Source organism: Lates calcarifer, linkage group LG17 (assembly GCF_001640805.2).
Source record: "Lates calcarifer isolate ASB-BC8 linkage group LG17, TLL_Latcal_v3, whole genome shotgun sequence".
NCBI classification, from domain to species: Eukaryota; Metazoa; Chordata; class Actinopteri; family Centropomidae; genus Lates; species Lates calcarifer.
The window spans coordinates 4847739-4867377 of record NC_066849.1 but is presented as its reverse complement, the minus strand read 5'-3'; the positions used below and the strand labels follow the sequence as shown (position 1 = coordinate 4867377).

Here is a 19639-nt window from a genome sequence, read left to right as displayed (position 1 = left end):
TGTTCACATTTTATTATGATGCCCTTGCGGCTAACCCAACACCTGAATGATTTATATCTATATATGTGAGAACTGTGGCTCCCGCTGCCAGGAGACCTCAAAGTGAGTCACTCTCTCTTTCTGTTGTACTGCACCACCTTGGGATAAGGGACTGGCTAAAGGATTACAGCCAGGAGGTGCATTTTCATCAGCACCCAAGTCTTCTGTACCACAAGAGCTGAGCCTGGTTTCTCTGTGCAAAGGTTTCACATACTTAAAATGTTTAGATTCTCATCCATCAGACAATACCATCAGGGAGGAGTATAATCTGCCTCCTCAGTTTACTATTGCACAGCACTGTATCTTAAGACCTGTCCTACAAACTTCTTAAGCTTAACAAATGTAGGCAACATAACTTAAGACGTGCCTAGAGATAATCATAGATTAATGAGTATTCTCTACCCCCTTGTAAGGACTATAAGCATCTTAAGTCTGTTTTTTCTTTTCAAGTCTGTACTTTTATCATGACCACTGATGCTCTCTGTCAAGTGATAATGACAAATGAGTGATGAATTTTCTAAAATAGAATAAGAAAATAAGACTTAAGTTTCACACAGAAAGTAAGCAGTAAGTAATAACCACAACAATCACAGTAATTTGCACGGCATTTTGATGGATAAATGTGGAGCTTATTGGATTTTTTATTTTTATTTATTTATTTGTAGCAGTGTTTAAATAAAGGACCTTTCCCTACAGCCTGATGTATTAAGCGGTCTCATAACCCTACAAACTCTAACCCCCACACAGCTGACCAGTAACTGCATGAATCTAACATGAATCATAAAAGGTTGAATTTGTGTCATTATAACGTTGTTTGTATTTGCATAGTTTTGAGGAAAAGTTCTGCTACTTGTTGCTTTAGGTGTGTTTGACTCAGTTTTTCTCCTCCTCCAGGTCCGGATGAGGTTTGAGCTGAAGTCCCCAGTCAAGACCATCGAGGACTTCATCAAACGCTTCACCCCCAGTCGACTGACCTCAGGCTCCAACAGCAGCAGCTCCTCCAGCCTCATCACAAACCGCTCCTCCAACAAGGGATGCTCTAGCATGCTGTCCTCACCCTCTGCAGAGAGCACGCTCACCAAACTGGATGAGGAGCGGCCTCCCAGGGGCCTGGACCATGCCTTCAGCCCCGTCCCGCCCTGCTATGACGGGAAGGCATGGGACAAGGAGGAGGGTGAGCTACGCTATGAAGCGGAGTCCCCTGATGAGGCTGCGCTCGTGTACGCCGCCAGGGCCTACAAATGCTCCCTTGTCGGCCGTCTCCCCGACCAGGTGACTGTGGAACTGCCACACCTGGGGAAGCTGAGCTTTGAGCTGCTGCACACTCTGGGCTTCGACTCCACCAGGAAACGCATGTCTGTGGTGGTCAGACATCCTCTGACGGATCAGATCACTGTGTACACTAAAGGAGCAGACTCTGTCATCATGGACCTCATCAAACCGCCCAACACAGGTAGGAAAATTTACACAATCACACAGTCGTTTTATCCACTCTCAGATTATTCATCATGACCTAAAGGTGAATTTAGAGGCGGTACAGTCTTGATAAATGATTAAACTGCTGTCAACATGGGCTTATGAAGTGATGGGGTGCTGTGTGGCTGGTGCTGTATTATGTCTGCAGACCTCTCCACTAGAGTTGATATATCATAGCTGTGAACCAGAGGTCAGCTGCAAATCATTTGATGAAATCTTCACATGGGCTTAACCGGACAGGTCACCAAATTGAGAATATTTTCACTTCAGTCTTGTCAGTCCAACATGACGGATTGTTTTCAATTGCAGCTGCTTCAGGTTTTGTGAAAAACTGTGATTATACTGCATGCTGTCTGTGGACTACCATGCCTTCACAGGGTGGTGGTCTTTGTCTTTATAGAGCACTAAAGGTTTCCTGCCCTCTGCCCCAAACCTTCATGCTTTCCACTGATGTAAACATATAATGTAACATGTTATGTAAGAACTTGTATTTTTAGAGCAACTTACCACTGCAAGAGTCAATCCCTGCGATGACTGGTCTCTAGAAAAAAAAACTTCCAGGCGTCCGTGTGTATTTTTTCCTCTGTGATTTTTAAAACCTTGTTCCGTACTCTACAAGTTCTTTAACGTCCTAATGGCAAAGGTGTACGGGGTTGTTAGTATTCTAGGCACACAAAGAGCTACACAGGCACTTTTCACTAATGCTTTGTACACAGTCACCAGACATCTGTCCTGGAGTGCTTAGCTTAGGTTTTTAACCCAGACTAGTAATGCAAGTCTCTTTCCTGCATCAGTTTTGACCATTTTATATCTGTCTCTCACAAGTTCAACAACTTTATGTTGTGCAGCACAGTGGGTGGCCTCTTTAAGATATCTCAGTTTGTCTTTTCTTTACACACTAGCCATGATTCAGTAAGATGGGATTTTTTTTTTCCAGATGTGGTGTCGGCTGTAAAAACCCCATAGTTGGTTAGATAGATACCATCTCTATGTATTTTGATGGGCTGAATCAACCTACACAGCAATTTGTCTTGACTGCCTCTCAGTAAAAGCGTACTGTCATGTTGTGTGGGTAATTCATTTATTTCACATGCCAAGGTTGTGGCTCCCTCCTGTTCATCAAAGGTGAGCAGTTCATCTCCACAAGGCAGCTCAGCTTCACCGAAAAAATGGATTCCAGCTAAATTATCCCCCTACGCTAAACGATGACTTGTTAACTGCAACACATCAATGGAGCAGAGCACTCCCATCTTGTTTTGGCATGTTTTCCAGCTGATGTGCAGTCCTGTTCGTTGGAGGAATTCTGAATTACAATATGATTTATTATATTGATTTTCCATTTTGAGGGCAACACTGGCCCTTTTTAGGTATGAGGCTATGCTGATTGTTCATCATTTCTAATGCCCTCTACAAAGCAGTGTCTGAGCTGGTACAGTGTGCCATTTTCAGAGCTTTTTCACTTATTTAAAATTCACAGAGAGTTGTTGCTCACTAGAGGAAAGACACTCCATAGGGACAGTCCTCACACATGGCCCCACTCGTCATCCACCGTGTGTCTCAGTTCAGGGCCTTTAATGGGTGACAGGGCGTGTCTTCACGTAGACAACTCACTTCTTTGTTTCACCATTGGGTAAAACCAGCCAATTAGAGCACAGTATGAGTTGGGCCTCCTCATAACACAGACCTCCATAATGGCTCCATTCAGGCAAGTGAGGGACTTGTTCAGTGTCACTCTAATAACAGTGTACATGGAGGTGCTGGAGGTAGACTGTATACCCTTGGGACTTAGAAGTTGGAGTGTGTGTCTGATGAAGTAACTCCAGTCTTGTTCCTGCTGCAGGGTTCTGTTTAACAGCAAATTCCACCCTAAAACAGAATTGACATTTTAAAGTTAGGTATTATTTATGTTTTCTTCACTGATAGTAAGTCTTCCTCTGACAGTACATTTATAGATCTTCAGAGCTTGTTGGTATAGCAGCTGGCCTTGGCTCTCTGAGCTGAAGTTTTTAATAATAATTACAAATTATTGAACAAAATCATATCATTGAAGCTACTATAATTAATATTTAACTAAAAACAATGGTTATGTGTAATGTGAAAGGGCTTGTTTGTAGTGACAAACACAAATTATTACCACCCACCTCTGTTGTTTTGCTCAGCTTTCAGCGTTTTAGCATCTATCAGCTCCTTGTTTTGGTTGGAAAGCCCACAGCTTACTGTTTTGGTTTCTTACTGCTCTCATATCAAGAAAGATGAAAAAGGCCTACACTCCCCCCTGTACACAACCTCCCAAGCACCAAAAGGTGGATAGATGCAGTTAGCACCTAGCTGGTGAACATTTAGCAGCTAAAGAGCCAGATACCTCTCTAAGGATTTTACTAGAACAGACAATATTGACTCACATTCATCAGCCTTTAACATGCAGGTCACAAATCCTGTTTTAGGTGGATTTTCCCATTTTCAGGAAAAGGAAAAATAAACATTGTACACAGTTCCACCTCCGTCTGCAAAGCAGCCTGGTCCTAGCAGTCATTTGTCAAAAACTGGAAAGAGTTTTGTCACAAGCAACAAGAATAATAGTGAACAAGATGAAACTGCCATGTTACTTTTACATGAGACAAACATAAGTCTGCTTTAGCTGTGAATAAAACCATGTTTTGATCTTTTATCATGGAAAAAAAAAAAAAATTTGTGCTTAGAGTCTATAGATTACTGACAGCTTTGTGTTAATTTATTCCTTTAAGTAAAAATAATTTTGTGTGGCAGTGTGTGTGTAGCAAGGCTGTTGTGTTATTAGTGAGATTACATGGCTGGCCATCAGAGGGTTGGCTGGTGCATCTGTGTCAAGAGACTGATGAAGCCAATCTGTTTGTACAATGTCCCCATGCCAGAAAGATGGCCAACATGCCTCACCAGAGAGACACTTGAGCAAGAAAAAAAAAACCTGATACTTGAAAACATTTAAAATGACATGGAATATTCACTCATATTGAGGCCATTTAGAAAATTTATTGAAGGAGTTGAATTATATTTGTATTGTGAGATAGAGAATGTTCTTATCACATTTTTCTCAGTGTAATCCAGACACAGCTTGATGAGTAATATGAAGACATGGTGAAATGAATTGAGGCGCAATGCACATGGTTAATTTAGGTGTGAAGACAGATGGCTTTCATGTGCCTCTTGGAAGAAGCCTTTGGCTGTCTGGAGCCAAAAATGCTCAACCACTTATGCAAATTCCCCAAGAACAAGAGTATCTGATCTTGATTCTTCTGTCCTTTTCTGTTTTCTAAGGTAACTCCAAAGGGAAACGCCAGAAAAAGATTGTCTACAGGACCCAGAACTACCTGAACCTGTATGCTGCAGATGGCCTTCGCACACTGTGCATTGCGAAAAAGGTAACAGGGATCCATAAACCTCTCAAGAAGCGTTAAACAAATGCCCTCTTTAATTAAACTGCTGTAGAAGGTGGAGATGATGTGTCTCAGTGGCTGTTTGGCAGGTTGCATTTGTAGCCCAGCGCAGATGATCACATAGACTGGCCCCTCCAAAAGTGACATTCTTCGTGACTCAGCTGCAATCTGTGCCACTTTCCCAGGCTGTTAATTTATGCTCTCACAAGCTGGGCTCATTATATCCCTGCTTGTGCAAAGCCCATCACCAAAACGATGTGATAAAACACCTTCTCAAGGTCTCACATTCTCCCGTGGATCTTCCTCTGCTACGTGGGCAAGGGAGGAGAAGCTGCTCCACTGTTAAAATTTCTCCCACCACTTTCACAGATAATGGAGTGTATAGTGTGTGTATAAATGTTTGTGTCTATGTGCCAGATCCTGAGCAAGGACGAGTATGCCTGCTGGCTGCAGCGCCACCTGGAGGCTGAGACGGCCATTCAAGGCAGAGAGGAGCTGCTCTTTGAGTCGGCCCTGCGACTGGAGACAAACCTCCAGCTTTTGGGTAATTTATATTCTTTTATTTCTAGACCTCCTCACAGCTGTGATTATACCAATTTTCATTTAATTAATATCATTGTTGGAGGGTTTGTCACAGTTGTGTGTCTTCACCTTCAGGAGCGACGGGCATTGAGGACCGTCTGCAGGATGGGGTGCCTGAAACTATAGCTTCTCTGAGGAAGGCCGGCCTGCAGATATGGGTGCTGACAGGTGACAAACAAGAAACAGCCGTAAATATAGCATATGCCTGCAAGCTGCTGGACCCAGAGGAGGAGATCCTGACACTGAATGCTGATTCTCAGGTAGGCTACACCAACCACGATTTCATACGCTCTGCCTTGCTACACTGAAGAGTTAAACAAATTAGAATTTTAACAAAACAAACAAAATTTGTCACATTGCTTGGGTTTGCTTTTAAAACAAAGTAAAGTAAATACATGATAAATACTAGATATACATAATAGATATATAGATATGCTACTTTTTTCCAGACTGTTTAATGTGTATATATATTTTTAAAGGAAGAGTTCAGCAGTTAACTGGCTAATTTGCTTTCTTGCCGAGAGTTAGTTGAGCAGACCGATACCACTCTCATATCTGTGCAGTAAAAGCTACAGCCAGCAGCCTGTTAGCTTAGCATAAAGCCTGGAAACTAGAGGAAAGAGCTAGCCTGGCTCTGTGTATGTTGACAACTCTAATTAACACAGTGTATCCTTTTTTCTTTTTGTTTGTTTGTTTGTTTGTTTGCTGGTTGCCTGGTCACATTACGACAACAAGACTACAGTATGTTATTCCACTGGGCCAAGAAATAGTCCGGCACATAAACCCCTGAAAAACCTCAATTTGTCATTTAACACTTTGATTCTTGTACAAATTAACAAAAAAGATATAGAGTGCTGAAACTATTACTTGATGGATCAGTTATTCAATCAAGACTTGATTAATTAATTAAGTCATTAATTTTTTTTTTGGCTACTTCTGCAAATATTATATGAAAGAAAACTGAATATCTCTGGACTGTGTTTGGACTAAATGAGCAATTTGAAGAAATCTATAGCAATTTGCCAGCAGCTTTCATCATTTGCATGTTATAACCTGAATGATTAATCAATAAATCAAGAAAATAACTGGCAGATTAAAGCATAAGAGTCAAAATAAAACCACTCTGCTCGTCCCACCTGTCCCCCTCCCTGCTTCATTACGCTTTGCCCCCCTGCATCCTCCTAGTGGGCCAGTCTCTATGCTAAGTGAAGCTAACTGTCTGCTGGTTGTAACTTATTTATCTTCCAGACAGGTATCAATCTTCTCACCTATATCTAATAATAAAATAATGTAAATAAACACATTTCCCAAAATGTTTTATCTATTCCTTTTATTTGTTTGTCTTTTTCCCTCTTTGAAAAACTGACCATTATTTTTTTAAAAAGGAGGTCAGACAGTCATTTAAGGGCTGTGATGTTTAATTCTGTGCTGCTGAGGCATCTGGTTTCCAGATGTGAAGCAGATCAGACAGTTTGATGTTAAACAACTCAGTGTCCTGATCCTGACATCCAGCCCACTCTGTGCCTGTCTCTAAACCAGGAGGCGTGTGCGTTGCTGCTGGAGGAGAGTTTGCACTACATCCAGGCCAAATTCCTCTGCAGCTCTACAGACCAAGCCGCCAAGGCCTTCCACACTAACTTTGCACCATTTGAGATCTACCCCTCTTCATCTCCGTCCTCCTCATCCTCCCACACTGTTCCCTTCATGGTGCACCGGCTGGGCCTGGTAATTGATGGGCGGACCTTAGCCTATGCCCTGGATAAGAGTTTGGAGGATAAATTTCTGGCTGTAGCGCGGAGCTGCCGTTCAGTGCTCTGCTGTCGCTCCACGCCGCTACAGAAGAGCATGGTGGTCAAACTTGTGCGGAACAAGCTGAAGGTCATGACTTTGGCCATAGGTAAATACCAGAACAACAAAACACTATTACGCACATTCATATGTAGTGTACAATGTCCCTTTGTCTTTGACACTGCACTTTCCAGTTTTGTTCAGAAGAAAAACTGCTTGCATGTTTGAGGCTAATAGGAGCTAAATCTGGGATATAAATATTCCTTATCACTACACTGTTTATACTGTAAGCTGGAGTATTGAACCTTCAGGCCATCACCAGGTTGTGAGATCCAGCAGCATCCAGACAGATCAAAACATGCCTGAGCCCCTGCACACTGCTGCTTAAGGGTGAAAATATCAGCTTAAAAATGCTTAACTTGAAATTGGTTTAACCTGAAGTATTTCATGTCTGAAGTAGTTTTTGTAATGAAACTAATTTCCTTGTCTCTTAATAAACACTTTCTAATCTTCTCTCCTAATACATCCTCAGTAGTCTCAAAAATGTGTGACTACTTGGAGAAGTGTGCTGACCAGTTGGTCAGACCACAACTTGGACTAATGCTAAGCCTCATTTAAGTAGGTGAAAAAGATGATGCATCCAGTTCTGCCTTCAGATTATTTCCCATGTCTATGAGGAGTAGAAGGGACCAGCATCTGATTTTGATCAGAATTTTATAAAACCTCAGTGGTGTGAGTGGGATGTAAAGAGGCTGTTTGTCAACTTTTGCTCTTTGTTAACACCTAGTCTCAGTTACGGGCCACTATTGTTGCTTTAGTCTCAGTATAAAGCCTGCGAACACAGTTGCATAACTTAAAAATAATCCTGATGGCATCATCAGGGTTATGAACTGGCGGTGTCAGGTGTTAAAGAATTTGGGCATTTAGGAAACATCATGCGTTATGATCATAGAGGTAAAAGCCATGGCTACATGGCTGTGAAACCTCAATTAAGTCTGTACTGGCATGTCTTCACTGTGTACAAACTAAAAACCCTCTCGTTTAAAAAGTATGCACTCACTTATGTACTTTTGTACAGGTGATTCGTCCAAAATAAAAATCTGAGCAGATGATAATTTTAATGTGGGAGCATAAAAATATTTTGGCCAGTTTAGCAAACTAAATATTCATAATTCAAAGCACTCTTCTACTGTGCCTGTCAAATAACCCTGAAGCAGTTAGTACTCATACACAGGCAACCTTAAACAAATTCCCAAAAGCCTTGTCTTCAAGCATCATAAAAACATAATGTCTTTTCCTGTATAATAATTAATGACATTTATTCCTACATGACTTTTTGTCATGAATATCAATGTGGCAGACTCACTGTAGATCTGTTCCTCAGTTATGGTGTCAATATGAGCTAACTTTGAAATTTAGAGGAAAAGTGCACACTCATCATACACACTTTCTGCATCCTTGCTGTGACCACTGGGTTGAAACAATGTTATTTTAAGGCGGCGTTAGTAATTATACACTTATAATAATGGAGGTGACATGAGGATGTCAGTGTGACTTATGACTTTTCCCTGTTTTCCATTTATTTGTTCCTGCTGCACTCAGGAGGATCCAGTTTTTGCCAGACAAGCGCTTTTCTGTCATTGCTATGTTAGCAGTAATGTGAAGGAAAACACTGTGGCTCCAAACAACAGATGATGGTGGAGCCCTGATATCTATCAGTCCTCTAATCTTATTATTTTCATCGTTTTCAGACCTCATCTGCTGTTACACCACTAACAAGAATGGAGCCTCCACCTACTGTAGTCTATATGTTAATTATATTTTACCTCACATAACATTTCAGTGTGTCACTTGATTTCCTGCTGTTACAGCAATTTAGATTGTCAACAGTAAGCAAGAAAAAGATGCAAACACTGTGAATATAATAGAGACATGGCTGGTACACTGCTGTAAAAAGTTAGTTGTGTTTTGGACTGTTAGACAGAGCAGAATAGTAATTCAGTAATTTGATTATTTCACCTTGGGCTCTGGAAAATGAGCATTTTTACTGTTTCACTTTCTGGACTAATAAGTAAATCAAAAAATACTGTCTTCAGCCTTTTACCAAGCTCATCTGCTGCTCCCTAATTTAGCAAGTTAGCTGTTAGCAAGAGTAACAATAATATTTAAGTAATTTGAAATGAACCAGCTAAAAGCTGCTGTGAAAAACACAGTACAGAGGCACAGTGGCTAACCTCCTTTTATTTAGCTTGACAAGGCTGCACTTGCAAACTAGCTGGGCTGGCTTGTGAGCTTGGATTTATTATACAGCATTTAAATGGGGAGACAGTGTTATCTGTGACAGCTGACGTCAGCTGGTTAATTCAGTTTTACAATCAAAATTATCCAAAGTTATCAGTTTATAGTTGCATGAAATATTCAGTGGAGTTCCCCTGTGGATAGTGGAATGTGGGGATATTATACTGCAGCTCTATGGACGTCTGAGTCCTATTTGACAATCTGAAATCCATTGTGGGCCTGTTCACCTGCCAGTTAATATGCTGCTGCAGCACCAGTGTGTTCGAATATATTTTGTCATACTGTATCTGCCAGCTAACATAAACTGGTAACCTCTGTTTGAGCGCTCATCAACACCTACCTCTCATATTCAGCCTGCATTGCCACTCCAGCGCTTGTTTACTATTGTGACAAACAAAACCCTTTCTACCCACCAACACTTCATCTCCCACTCAACCACCTGTGGTGACAAAAAAAATGTATCTGCAGCCCTCAAAGTGGAGCAAAAACAAAAACACTACTGTCAGCTACCACAGCAGGCCTCTACCTACCTCAGCCAGAGGACAGTGGAGCTGGTGAAGGGCAGCGGGTAAACAACACTAGATAATAAACACACACAGACACACACACACATACCCACATACACATACACATGTAGCTACTGTAACAGCCAAAGAAACTGACAGCTCTGACGTTCCTCCCACATATTAAACAGCACGCTCAGGAAACTTCTTTCTGCTTCCAAGCTGCTGGTAAACTGTCAATCACTTCATTATAATTTATGCATTAATGTATCTTGAGGCTATTTACTTGTTTCCCACTCTGAGGAACTATTTTCTCTCTTTCTCCCTCACTACATTAATCACAGGTGATGGGGCAAATGATGTCAGCATGATCCAGGTAGCGGACGTAGGCGTTGGGATCTCAGGACAGGAGGGCATGCAGGTAAGGAGAAATGTGGGCGTCACCCTCTGGGAATGGGAGGGGACTGATGAAGAGAGCGACAGACAGGAGAGGGGATGGATGAAATTGTGGGGTGATTTGAAGGGGATCATTAAAAAAATGAACTGGGGGATGAGAGAGGTTGAATAGAGTTGAATAGAGAGTGAGAGGATCAAGGGGAGCCGCTGGAATTCTTTAGCATAGTTAATGGTTTTTCATTACTCCTAAGTGTGTGTTTTAGCCCACATCCATACTCTTCCTCTAAATAGGATTGCCTGCGTGTTGCTGACTCAGATAGTTCGTCCTGTGTCCTGCAGAGAATCAGTACATTTTATTGGTACTTCAGTCTCAGCTGCATCCACATTAGCTTCTCTTCCTGCTCTAAGGTCAATGTCACAGCCAAAGTAGCATCACTGAAAAACAGCAGCAAAAATATATTTAAAAAAAAAAAAAGCTCAGTTGAATTACCCCCCCACCCCCCTAGTGTATTTTATGGTTGCACCCTGTTCCGGAAAGGTGATCTTACATAGCAATGATGGAGATTCCCAATTAACTTCCAGGGGAGGCTTCATGGGCATGCTGCTGTGTAGCACATCTGTTAAGGTCCCCGTATCCTATCCTTAACTGAGCTGCTAGATTAATCATTGTTAATCAAATTTGCTCCTAATGAGACAGCAGTCACTCCTCGGGATTCCATAGTGTGCTGAGCTGCACATTTCCTGCACTCAGGCCAGCGCACACGCTGCATTATGATTAACACACCTTTCTTGTCTTAGGAGCACACTCCCCACGCAGTCGTTACGAGGCTGTTATTAGAGCGCGGCAGAAAGTAAATTGCTGCACAATGAGGCATCTGCCGTTATTTTTCTTGTTGACAGATAATGTTGACAGTTGAGAGGTGTCATAAAGGCTTAGCAGCATTGTTTAAAATGTAAGTTATAAACCAGGCTTGACTACAGGGAGGACTTTGTTTTAGATGTTGATAGATGAGATAAGCAGATTCCTGCCGCTGTAACGAGGAATCCCAAAAGGTGGACAACTCGTTTAAGGGTTATTGCTTTGGAAATATTATACCCACTAAAGATTCATTAAACAGGAGGCAGGCGAGTGTAGCAGGTCCAGACATTTCCAACAGTTATTTCCCTAATAACTGCACAAGTCGTGTGTGTGTGTTGATGGTGTGAGTGAGGGAGACGGCACACGATGGAAGAGATTGACTGCCCGGACCTTCTGGTGTTTTGCAGGCGGTGATGGCGAGCGACTTTGCTCTCCCACGTTTCCGGTATCTCCAGAAGCTTCTGCTGGTCCACGGACACTGGTGCTACTCCCGCCTGGCTAACATGATTCTCTATTTCTTCTACAAAAATGCTGTAAGCATATCTTACCATACTGTACATGCTGATCTCAAAGACTACATGCACATCCAAATGTGAAAGCAAACGCCGTAACAGTCTGTGTATCTATATGTCATTTAGAGTGAGTGAGATAGTATAGTATATAGTATTATAGTGTGTTTTCTGTCCTGCGTTCTCGTGTGAATCCATCCTTGTTATCTTTTGTTCCCACAGATGTTTGTAGCGCTCATCTTCTGGTATCAGTTCTACTGTGGATTCTCAGGTTCTGCCATGATTGACCAGTGGTATCTTATCTTCTTCAACCTGATGTTCTCCGCCTTCCCACAACTCATCACTGGCACTCTGGACAAAGACGTGTCAGCAGAGACTCTTCAACAACTACCTCATCTCTACGTGAACGGCCAGAACTCTGAGGTCCGCTTGAATTTTCTCTTTTAGTGTTAAACAACAACAAACAACAACAACACAGTAAGAATGTGAGCCTATAGAAGCTAGCCTTGTCTCTGTATTTTGCTCAACTGTCATGACAGCAACAAACTGTATGTCCATCACAGCCAAGCAAACATCATATGCTGATGAATAATCAGTAATGGTCCACACAGACCCAAATTGCATCTCAAAGGAAGTTGCAAGCTTATTTGCCGTTATACACATTTTCTCCATATCACTGATGTTTTCATTTCTTTTATTTCTTTTGATCAGTTATTCTGACTGGACTTTTGTGAGTTCAGTCATTCTGTCCACATAGATTAATGTGGAAAAGTACCAGAAATGTCTTGGCTTTGAATTACAATACAGAGGTTAGACAGCTTGGCTTCAACTTAACAATTCATTTTTTAATTCATTTAGTGTTATATTGGTGTGATTTCAACCTCTGCCCAGTCACATTGATGAAGTACATAACTATGACTGTGTTTTTTTTGTCTTGCAGGAATATAAGCCATATATGTTCTGGATGAACATGATCGATGCCTTTTACCAAAGTCTGGTCTGCTTTTTCATTCCTTACTTTGTGAGTCTGGTTTTCATTTCAATCCGTTGCTCTTCACTCAGTTTATTGCTTTTACTTACTTACCATTTCCCCTCTTTCCGTCCTGTCTCCTCCCGCTCTCCCTTGTCTTCTCCCCAGGCCTATGCTGACTCTGACGTGGATCTGTTTACATGGGGAACTCCCATTACCACCCTCGCTTTATTCACCATTCTGCTGCACTTGGGCATTGAGACCAAAACCTGGGTAAAGAACCTTGTTTTAGACTCATAGATGGTAATACTCAAGATTTCTTCACTCCAGGTCAATAGAGAGGAATGTTCCCTCCCTGCGCTTCTTTTTCTCACTCAAATCAGCATGTTGGCTTTGTGAGAGTCCTGGTGTAAAAGGCTGACAGGCACATGGATGTTTAACTCTGGCTGATTACATTGAACCAGGAGGCACTGCAGCATCAGAGCCTATATATCAGCTTGACAGTATGTCTGCCTCTGTCCAATAAACTGGTTACTGTCTATACCACATTACAGCACCACACCACTTACCACTGCCACCAGGCTCCAAAACACCTGTTTATTTTTTTTCCCTCCCTCCTTGGTTTTATTCTCAGGTATCCACATGCAGTTCTCGTAAATGGCCCGGCAGTCTTGGTCACAAGCCATTTTAAATTTATGACCCTGCATTGAATCAGAGTCTTTTCCATTATGCTGAGGCTGTAAATTTAGCCTGACAAGTTTTATACATAAAAAATGTCCTTTTCACTAACTACCTTCCTGGACATCATGGTCCCTCGTGCAGAGAAGTATTCATAGTGAGCAGCATCGACCGAAGGTAAACATTTCCAAATGCTCAGCTGGCAGGTACTCCATTCTCCGGCTGCTCGGGAACATAATGCATGCATGATTGGTAAACGGCTGCGAAAGTCAATTAAAGGTATTTGAGGTGACAGCAGGCAGTGCTCTTTCTCCTCCCCCATACAGTAGCTGTAAGGCTGTAATTAATTATGTGCTCTTGTGTGTGTGTGTGTGTGTGTGTGTGTGTGTGTGTGTGTGTGTGTATGTCTGAGTGTGTCAGGAGGGACCATACACCATTGTATATTCACTGTGTCAGATGTCTATCACCCAGTCAACTAAAGGATGAAACAGTTGTGCTTTTTTCCTTCTCTGACAAACTCATTACACAAGAACACATGCAGTATACAGCAAAACTCAGACTACCCTGGTCAACATCACTAAGATGTTCAATAGTTACAAATCCTGTCCATTTACATTCTTATTTGGCCAAGGTCCAAGAACAACAACTGCGACAAAAGTCGGTTCATCCTTCATTAGTGATATTCCAGTCTTTTATTATTTTAATTTTGTGTATGTTCGCCTTTATTTTTGATGACAGATTCGATCCTCCTGGGCAGGAATGATACCAGTCTGACTCAGATCTGTGAGAGATGTTTTGCTCATCTTCACACATGATTATTTTCAGCTGCTCTTTGCTGGAGGGTTTTTTTTTTTTACCGTACCCTTTGCCTTTAACACGCTGCAAAGGATTAAAGTCAATTGAGTGATTATTGCAGTGTGTTTAGGATCATTGTCATGTTGGAAAATTCATCTCCTGCCGAGCCTCTTGAGACTGGGAGTTATCTTTTCATTCAGTGTTTGTACAAACTTGCATTCATAGTGTCATCAATAAATGACAGATATAAATGCAGTCACTAAAAACACAGATTTCCACAGATAATCCTGCTAGAAGTCACGAATTGTGTGTGGTGTCATTTTTTGAGGATTGGTAACATGGCTCTTCCTACATCTCCTAACCACTGCTGCACTTGTTTTATAGCTTGTGTTCAGTAGGCTACTGATGCTGATCTTTGTCCAATTGAATTACATTTTATCATGTGGATCCGTGTTAAGATGGTGGTGTGGTGTTTACAGTTTCTCTATAACCTTGTTCATGCAAAGGCAAACAGTAAGCTGCACTAATCAATATTTTTTATATGAACAGTAGATCAAATGTGTGACCATGTGTAATGTAAAAGGGCCCTCCGATAATAACAAACCTAGTGGGAATTATCACCAGACTGTATTTCCCCTTGACTTGATGAAATGTTTTATCGTCTTTCAGCTCATTGTTTTAGTTTTCCTTCTCTCAACTTTGTTGTTTTGATTCATTCTCATCACATCATAGCGTCGTTCCCAGACCCACTAAGCAGCTCTTTTCAGCAAAAAAGTTCTAATAAACCCAGTGTACAGTACCTACTCAGCATGAAACCGCAAATAGTTAGCGACTAGCAGGTGAACATATCTGAGCCTCCAGCAGCTAAAGAGGCAGCTAAGGAATTTGTTTATAACTTCTGTTATCAGGTGACCTCCCCTCCTCCTGTGTAGGACTAAAATGTAGTTATTTTGCCACATCTACAGATTATAGCAGATTATAGCAATGAACTGGTTGAGTAAATTCTTTCAGTATAATAACTGATTGCTGACACTATGAAATTAAACCTTAAAAAAAGCCTCTTAACTGTCCAGTGGTGTTCATCATTACACTGATTTTGGAACTTGAGAGCCTAATATCAGAAAGCTAATAGTTACAGAGAGAGAGAGAGATATTAAACAATAATTGATCAGTCTTGATCGTATGCAGTTATTGTTTGAACATAACCTTATTCTTATTACCTTGTTGAAGTGGCCACAGTATGTTAAAGTAGAATCTGGAGACCTGTTTTTTGTGGTCAGTTTCATGTACAATTGGATGTAAAATGTTTGTGATGCTTTGGATAGTGATTATCACTGCTCTGTCAGTGGCTTGGTTTCTTTGTGTGGCTTGAAGTATCAGTGGCAGTATTGGTTAATTAAAGTTAGAGTTGAGTCATTATGACATTGATGCAGACATATATACATGTATATGTACACATGGTTTATAAGTAGCTACAAAATAAGTCTGTAGATAATGTCACATATGTATAATAGTATCTTTTTAAAATGATTTTAATGCTCAGTTTGTTCTTGTATTATTATTTTAGAAAACAAATTCAATCCTAAAGTTTTTCCTTGTCTCCTTCCCCTGTAGACCTGGATGAACTGGCTGTCTATCACCTTCAGTATAGCCTTATTCTTCACCGTAGCTCTGTGCTACAACGCCTCCTGTCCCACCTGCTACTCCCCCTCTAACCCCTACTGGACCATGCAGAGGCTGCTGCAGGACCCACTCTTCTACCTGCTCTGTGCCATCACACCTGTAGCAGCACTGCTGCCTCGGTACACTGTAGTTGTTTTGTGGATGAGTGAATACACAGGCCATAAATATTCCTCATTATAATTATTTCTCAAATATTTATGACCTGTGTCATGAATTATATCAGTGATTAATACCAGATGTCTTTCATGTTTGTCCCAAGAGCCTCACATTCATCTCTCTGGAATAGCGCTGAAATTGCCTCCTGATATCTGGTTTTGCTTTTCTTTCCAGATATTTCTACAGGGCGTGTCAAGGCACTCTGTTTCCCAGCCCAGTCCAAGTTGGAAGGCAGTTGGATAAACTCCCCACTGAAATCCGCAGGAACATCCTCAGCCTAAGCAGGGTCAAGGTGGGGTCACCACTCAGCCCCAAGCCTCCCTTCCTGTCCCTCGCCAAGCCTTCCCCTAAAGGTTGCAATAAAAAAGACCAGAGGAGCTTCCCCAGCTCCAACACACCACCAGCCAAAAAGGGCCCTGTCTCACAAGCAGATGAAGAGAAGGGCCAGAGAAGCCAAGTGCAGCCCTCAGACAGTGTTAGGAGCCACTCAGATCTCTACACATTAGTTGCTACAGAAATAGACACTCTTCCTTACACCAAAGACGCTCCTACCACTCTCGGGGGAGCAACAGCCTCCTTCAACCAAAGTCTCTGAGTGTCTCGATAAAACTTTAGAGCTGTCAGATCAGAGTCTGTCTAGCTGGATCACCTCCACGCCTCTGCCTGCACAGACAGACAGCGTCCAGCTGACTTTGCCCCCTGACAGAGACTCGCAGTGTGTCAAATATATGAGGAACTCCGAGGAAAGACTCAAGTCTGACCACACAGTTCATCCAGCACACAGGACAGAGCAAGTGGCAGAACAGCTGCTGCACACCACCTTGTGATGTCTTACAGTCTTAAGTATGTCAACTCAAACAACAATTTGCACGATAGTTTTTTAAAATCTAGTTTTATTGTATTTTACATGGAGATTCTTTTATAAAAGATACAAATAGGTACTTTATATTTTGAAAGTTTAAAGCTAAAGATATTTCTGAGGTTTGGGAGATGGAAGAACTGGAATATCTCCTGTTTGTTTTTGTGTTTTTTTTTTTTTTTCCCTTATCCTGGGAACATTTTATTCGCAAAAAAGTATCTCAGTATTTGATCAGGTTTTATTGTAAAGAAGAGCAGAGTAGAGACATTCCACTGCCTGGTACCCTGTTCATTCTTTCAGCTCGGCCTGTACATGCCTTTAGACCTGGATCAGATGCCACTGTGGCCTTGAATTAGTGTTGGTATTCCTGAGGAGTGAAGTTTTTTAAGTTTTAAGTCTCCACAGAAACACCATTGATTTTCTGTATGAGGATTTCCATGCAGATAATCCCAGAGTTTATTTTTACATATGTAACTAAATAGTGGCATTGATTCAGAGCACATTTGTCTTGTTGCTGGATTTCTTTGCTAAATTTTAAATACTGAAAAGTGTGTTTGACATTTATGTTGTTCAGTACATTCCACTGAAAAATTGTGAGAGACTTTAAACATAATCACATCAGGAGTATATTCCAAGAAATTTAATTTTCATTCCAGTCTTTACACAGCAAAGGTCTGCCAGAAATTATGCTCTATTTGTGTGTGTGTGTGTGTGTGTGTGTGTGTGTGTGTGTGTCTGTCCACTGACTCATTGGATCGGTTATAACAGTGCCAGCCAGTCTCACAATTTGGGAAATATGTTTGTTTGCTTTCTCACGGAGAGTTAGATGAGCTGATCAATACCTCTCTCATATCCGTCCATCAGCCAGGCCAGCTGGTTGCCATGCTTCCAGGCTACATGCTAAGCTAAGCTAACCGCCATCTGGCTTTAGCGTCATAGTTAACATACAGACATGACAATGTCATGATCAATGATGCAGTATACAGCAGACAGTTAGCTTAGCTTAGCATAAAGACTGGAAACAGAGGGAAACTGCTAGCTTTGATAGCAGCTGGCTCTTTTCAAAGCTAGCAAAATCTGCCTACCAGCATGTCTAAAGCTCACAGAATAAGATTTTATATCTTGTTTGTTTAAGCTAAGCTGACTGTATCTTAGCTGTTCTTTCATATTCAGTGTAGAGATGAGAGTGATATCAATCTCCTTATCTAATTGTCAGTAAGAAAGCAAATAAGCGTGATTCCCAAAATGTCAAACTATGTCTTTAGGCACTGTACAGTAGGTTGACAACAAACTACCATCATGTTTCATAAACCAGTTTACTTGAAAGTCCTTTTTTAACAGTTTCATGCATTGAGTTGATCTTAACCCAGTGTTATCTTCTTTCTTTTTTTTCTGCTGGTGTTCAGTTGTAAACCAAAAACTGAATGGCGAAAGAAGGTATTTTCCAAATGTAAAAGATGCGGCTTAAAGATTTAAATTTGCACTTTGAGAGCATTATTTCAGAACTACCAATGAGTATTGTTGGTGCTGCTGACATGTTCAGATGCAGTATGAAAAGGATGGGGAGTTGTATTCATTTTACACTTTTTCAAACATGATGATGTATTTGTCATCATTAACGAACTATAGTTAAAGTATGGAACATTGGAAAGATGCTATAGTTTGTTTACTTATTTAGCATTTAAAGCAGCAGCACCTTTGATATTTTATGATTGTTGTATCTCATTGCAGTACATTTTTGTAAAGTGTATCATTTACCAAAGATCATTTATATTTCTGTATTTTCTAAGCAATAGTATGTGCATTAACACTGGATAAAAAATTACAATTCTAAGATTTTTGCTTATGATGCTGAAGTTGTACTTGTTTAAAGATGACAGTGCATCTTTGTTCAATAAGGAGCATTTAGTGTTCATGTAGATGATATTTATGGGGCTACATGCTATGTGGTTTCTCTCCTCTTGCCTGTTTTTTGCACACGGTGCTTTCCTCTGGCATGTAGCTCAGATTCTGACTCTGCAGTCTGTCCACTTTGTTTTATAGGTTCTGTCTGTTCTGTACTCTTGGCGTCACACTTGCAATGCATTTGTGCCAGAATGAAGCTCAAGCATATTTACTGCCGCATACCCACTTCACAAATTCACAAATTCCTCACAGGAACGTTCACTCTTGGTGCACATGGTCTTGAACATATCTGAACATTGTTTTTCATTTGTATTTTGGTTACAAGGTAGGTCTGTTTTTCACATTTTAGGGGGTGACTATCTGCTGTTGAGTCTTGAGCTCATCATTCAAGGTGTTAATCAAAATATCTACTAGACTCAAGATCATTAGAGTTCTGGTTTGGTCCAGCCTCTCTGAATCAATGGGTTGTAGCAAACTGGAAAAGCCACAGAGTTCCAGCCCACAGCAGCAACATACATTTCATCACCTCACACATGTCAACAACTTGGAAAAACTATAATTTAAAATTTTGTTCAGATAAACAAGTTTTTCTCATACGTTCCTCTTTGTTCTTGGAGCAATTGAAAATTACTTGTATCATGGCTACTTGTGAACAAAATAAAAATGTTAATAAAGTATTAATCCTTTACTGCCTGTTTTTCCTTTCAGTAAAATGCACTCTTTGCTTAAT

The 19639-nt window shown here is 41.0% G+C and overlaps 1 protein-coding gene across 1 annotated transcript in view; it reads left to right on the top strand.

Moving 5' to 3' along the window:
- Positions 1-19597, top strand: part of atp10a (ATPase phospholipid transporting 10A) — a 32206-nt gene extending 12609 nt beyond the window's left edge. Inside the window, exons 10-21 of the mRNA XM_018669983.2 lie at positions 934-1492; positions 4810-4913; positions 5346-5472; positions 5586-5770; positions 7050-7407; positions 10444-10520; positions 11762-11887; positions 12086-12286; positions 12804-12884; positions 13002-13106; positions 15921-16108; positions 16320-19597. Of these exons, the coding sequence (XP_018525499.1) occupies positions 934-1492; positions 4810-4913; positions 5346-5472; positions 5586-5770; positions 7050-7407; positions 10444-10520; positions 11762-11887; positions 12086-12286; positions 12804-12884; positions 13002-13106; positions 15921-16108; positions 16320-16740 (2532 nt within the window). The 3' untranslated portion in view covers positions 16741-19597. The remainder of the gene's footprint in view (positions 1-933; positions 1493-4809; positions 4914-5345; positions 5473-5585; positions 5771-7049; positions 7408-10443; positions 10521-11761; positions 11888-12085; positions 12287-12803; positions 12885-13001; positions 13107-15920; positions 16109-16319) is intronic.
- Positions 19598-19639: the final 42 nt, after the last annotated feature.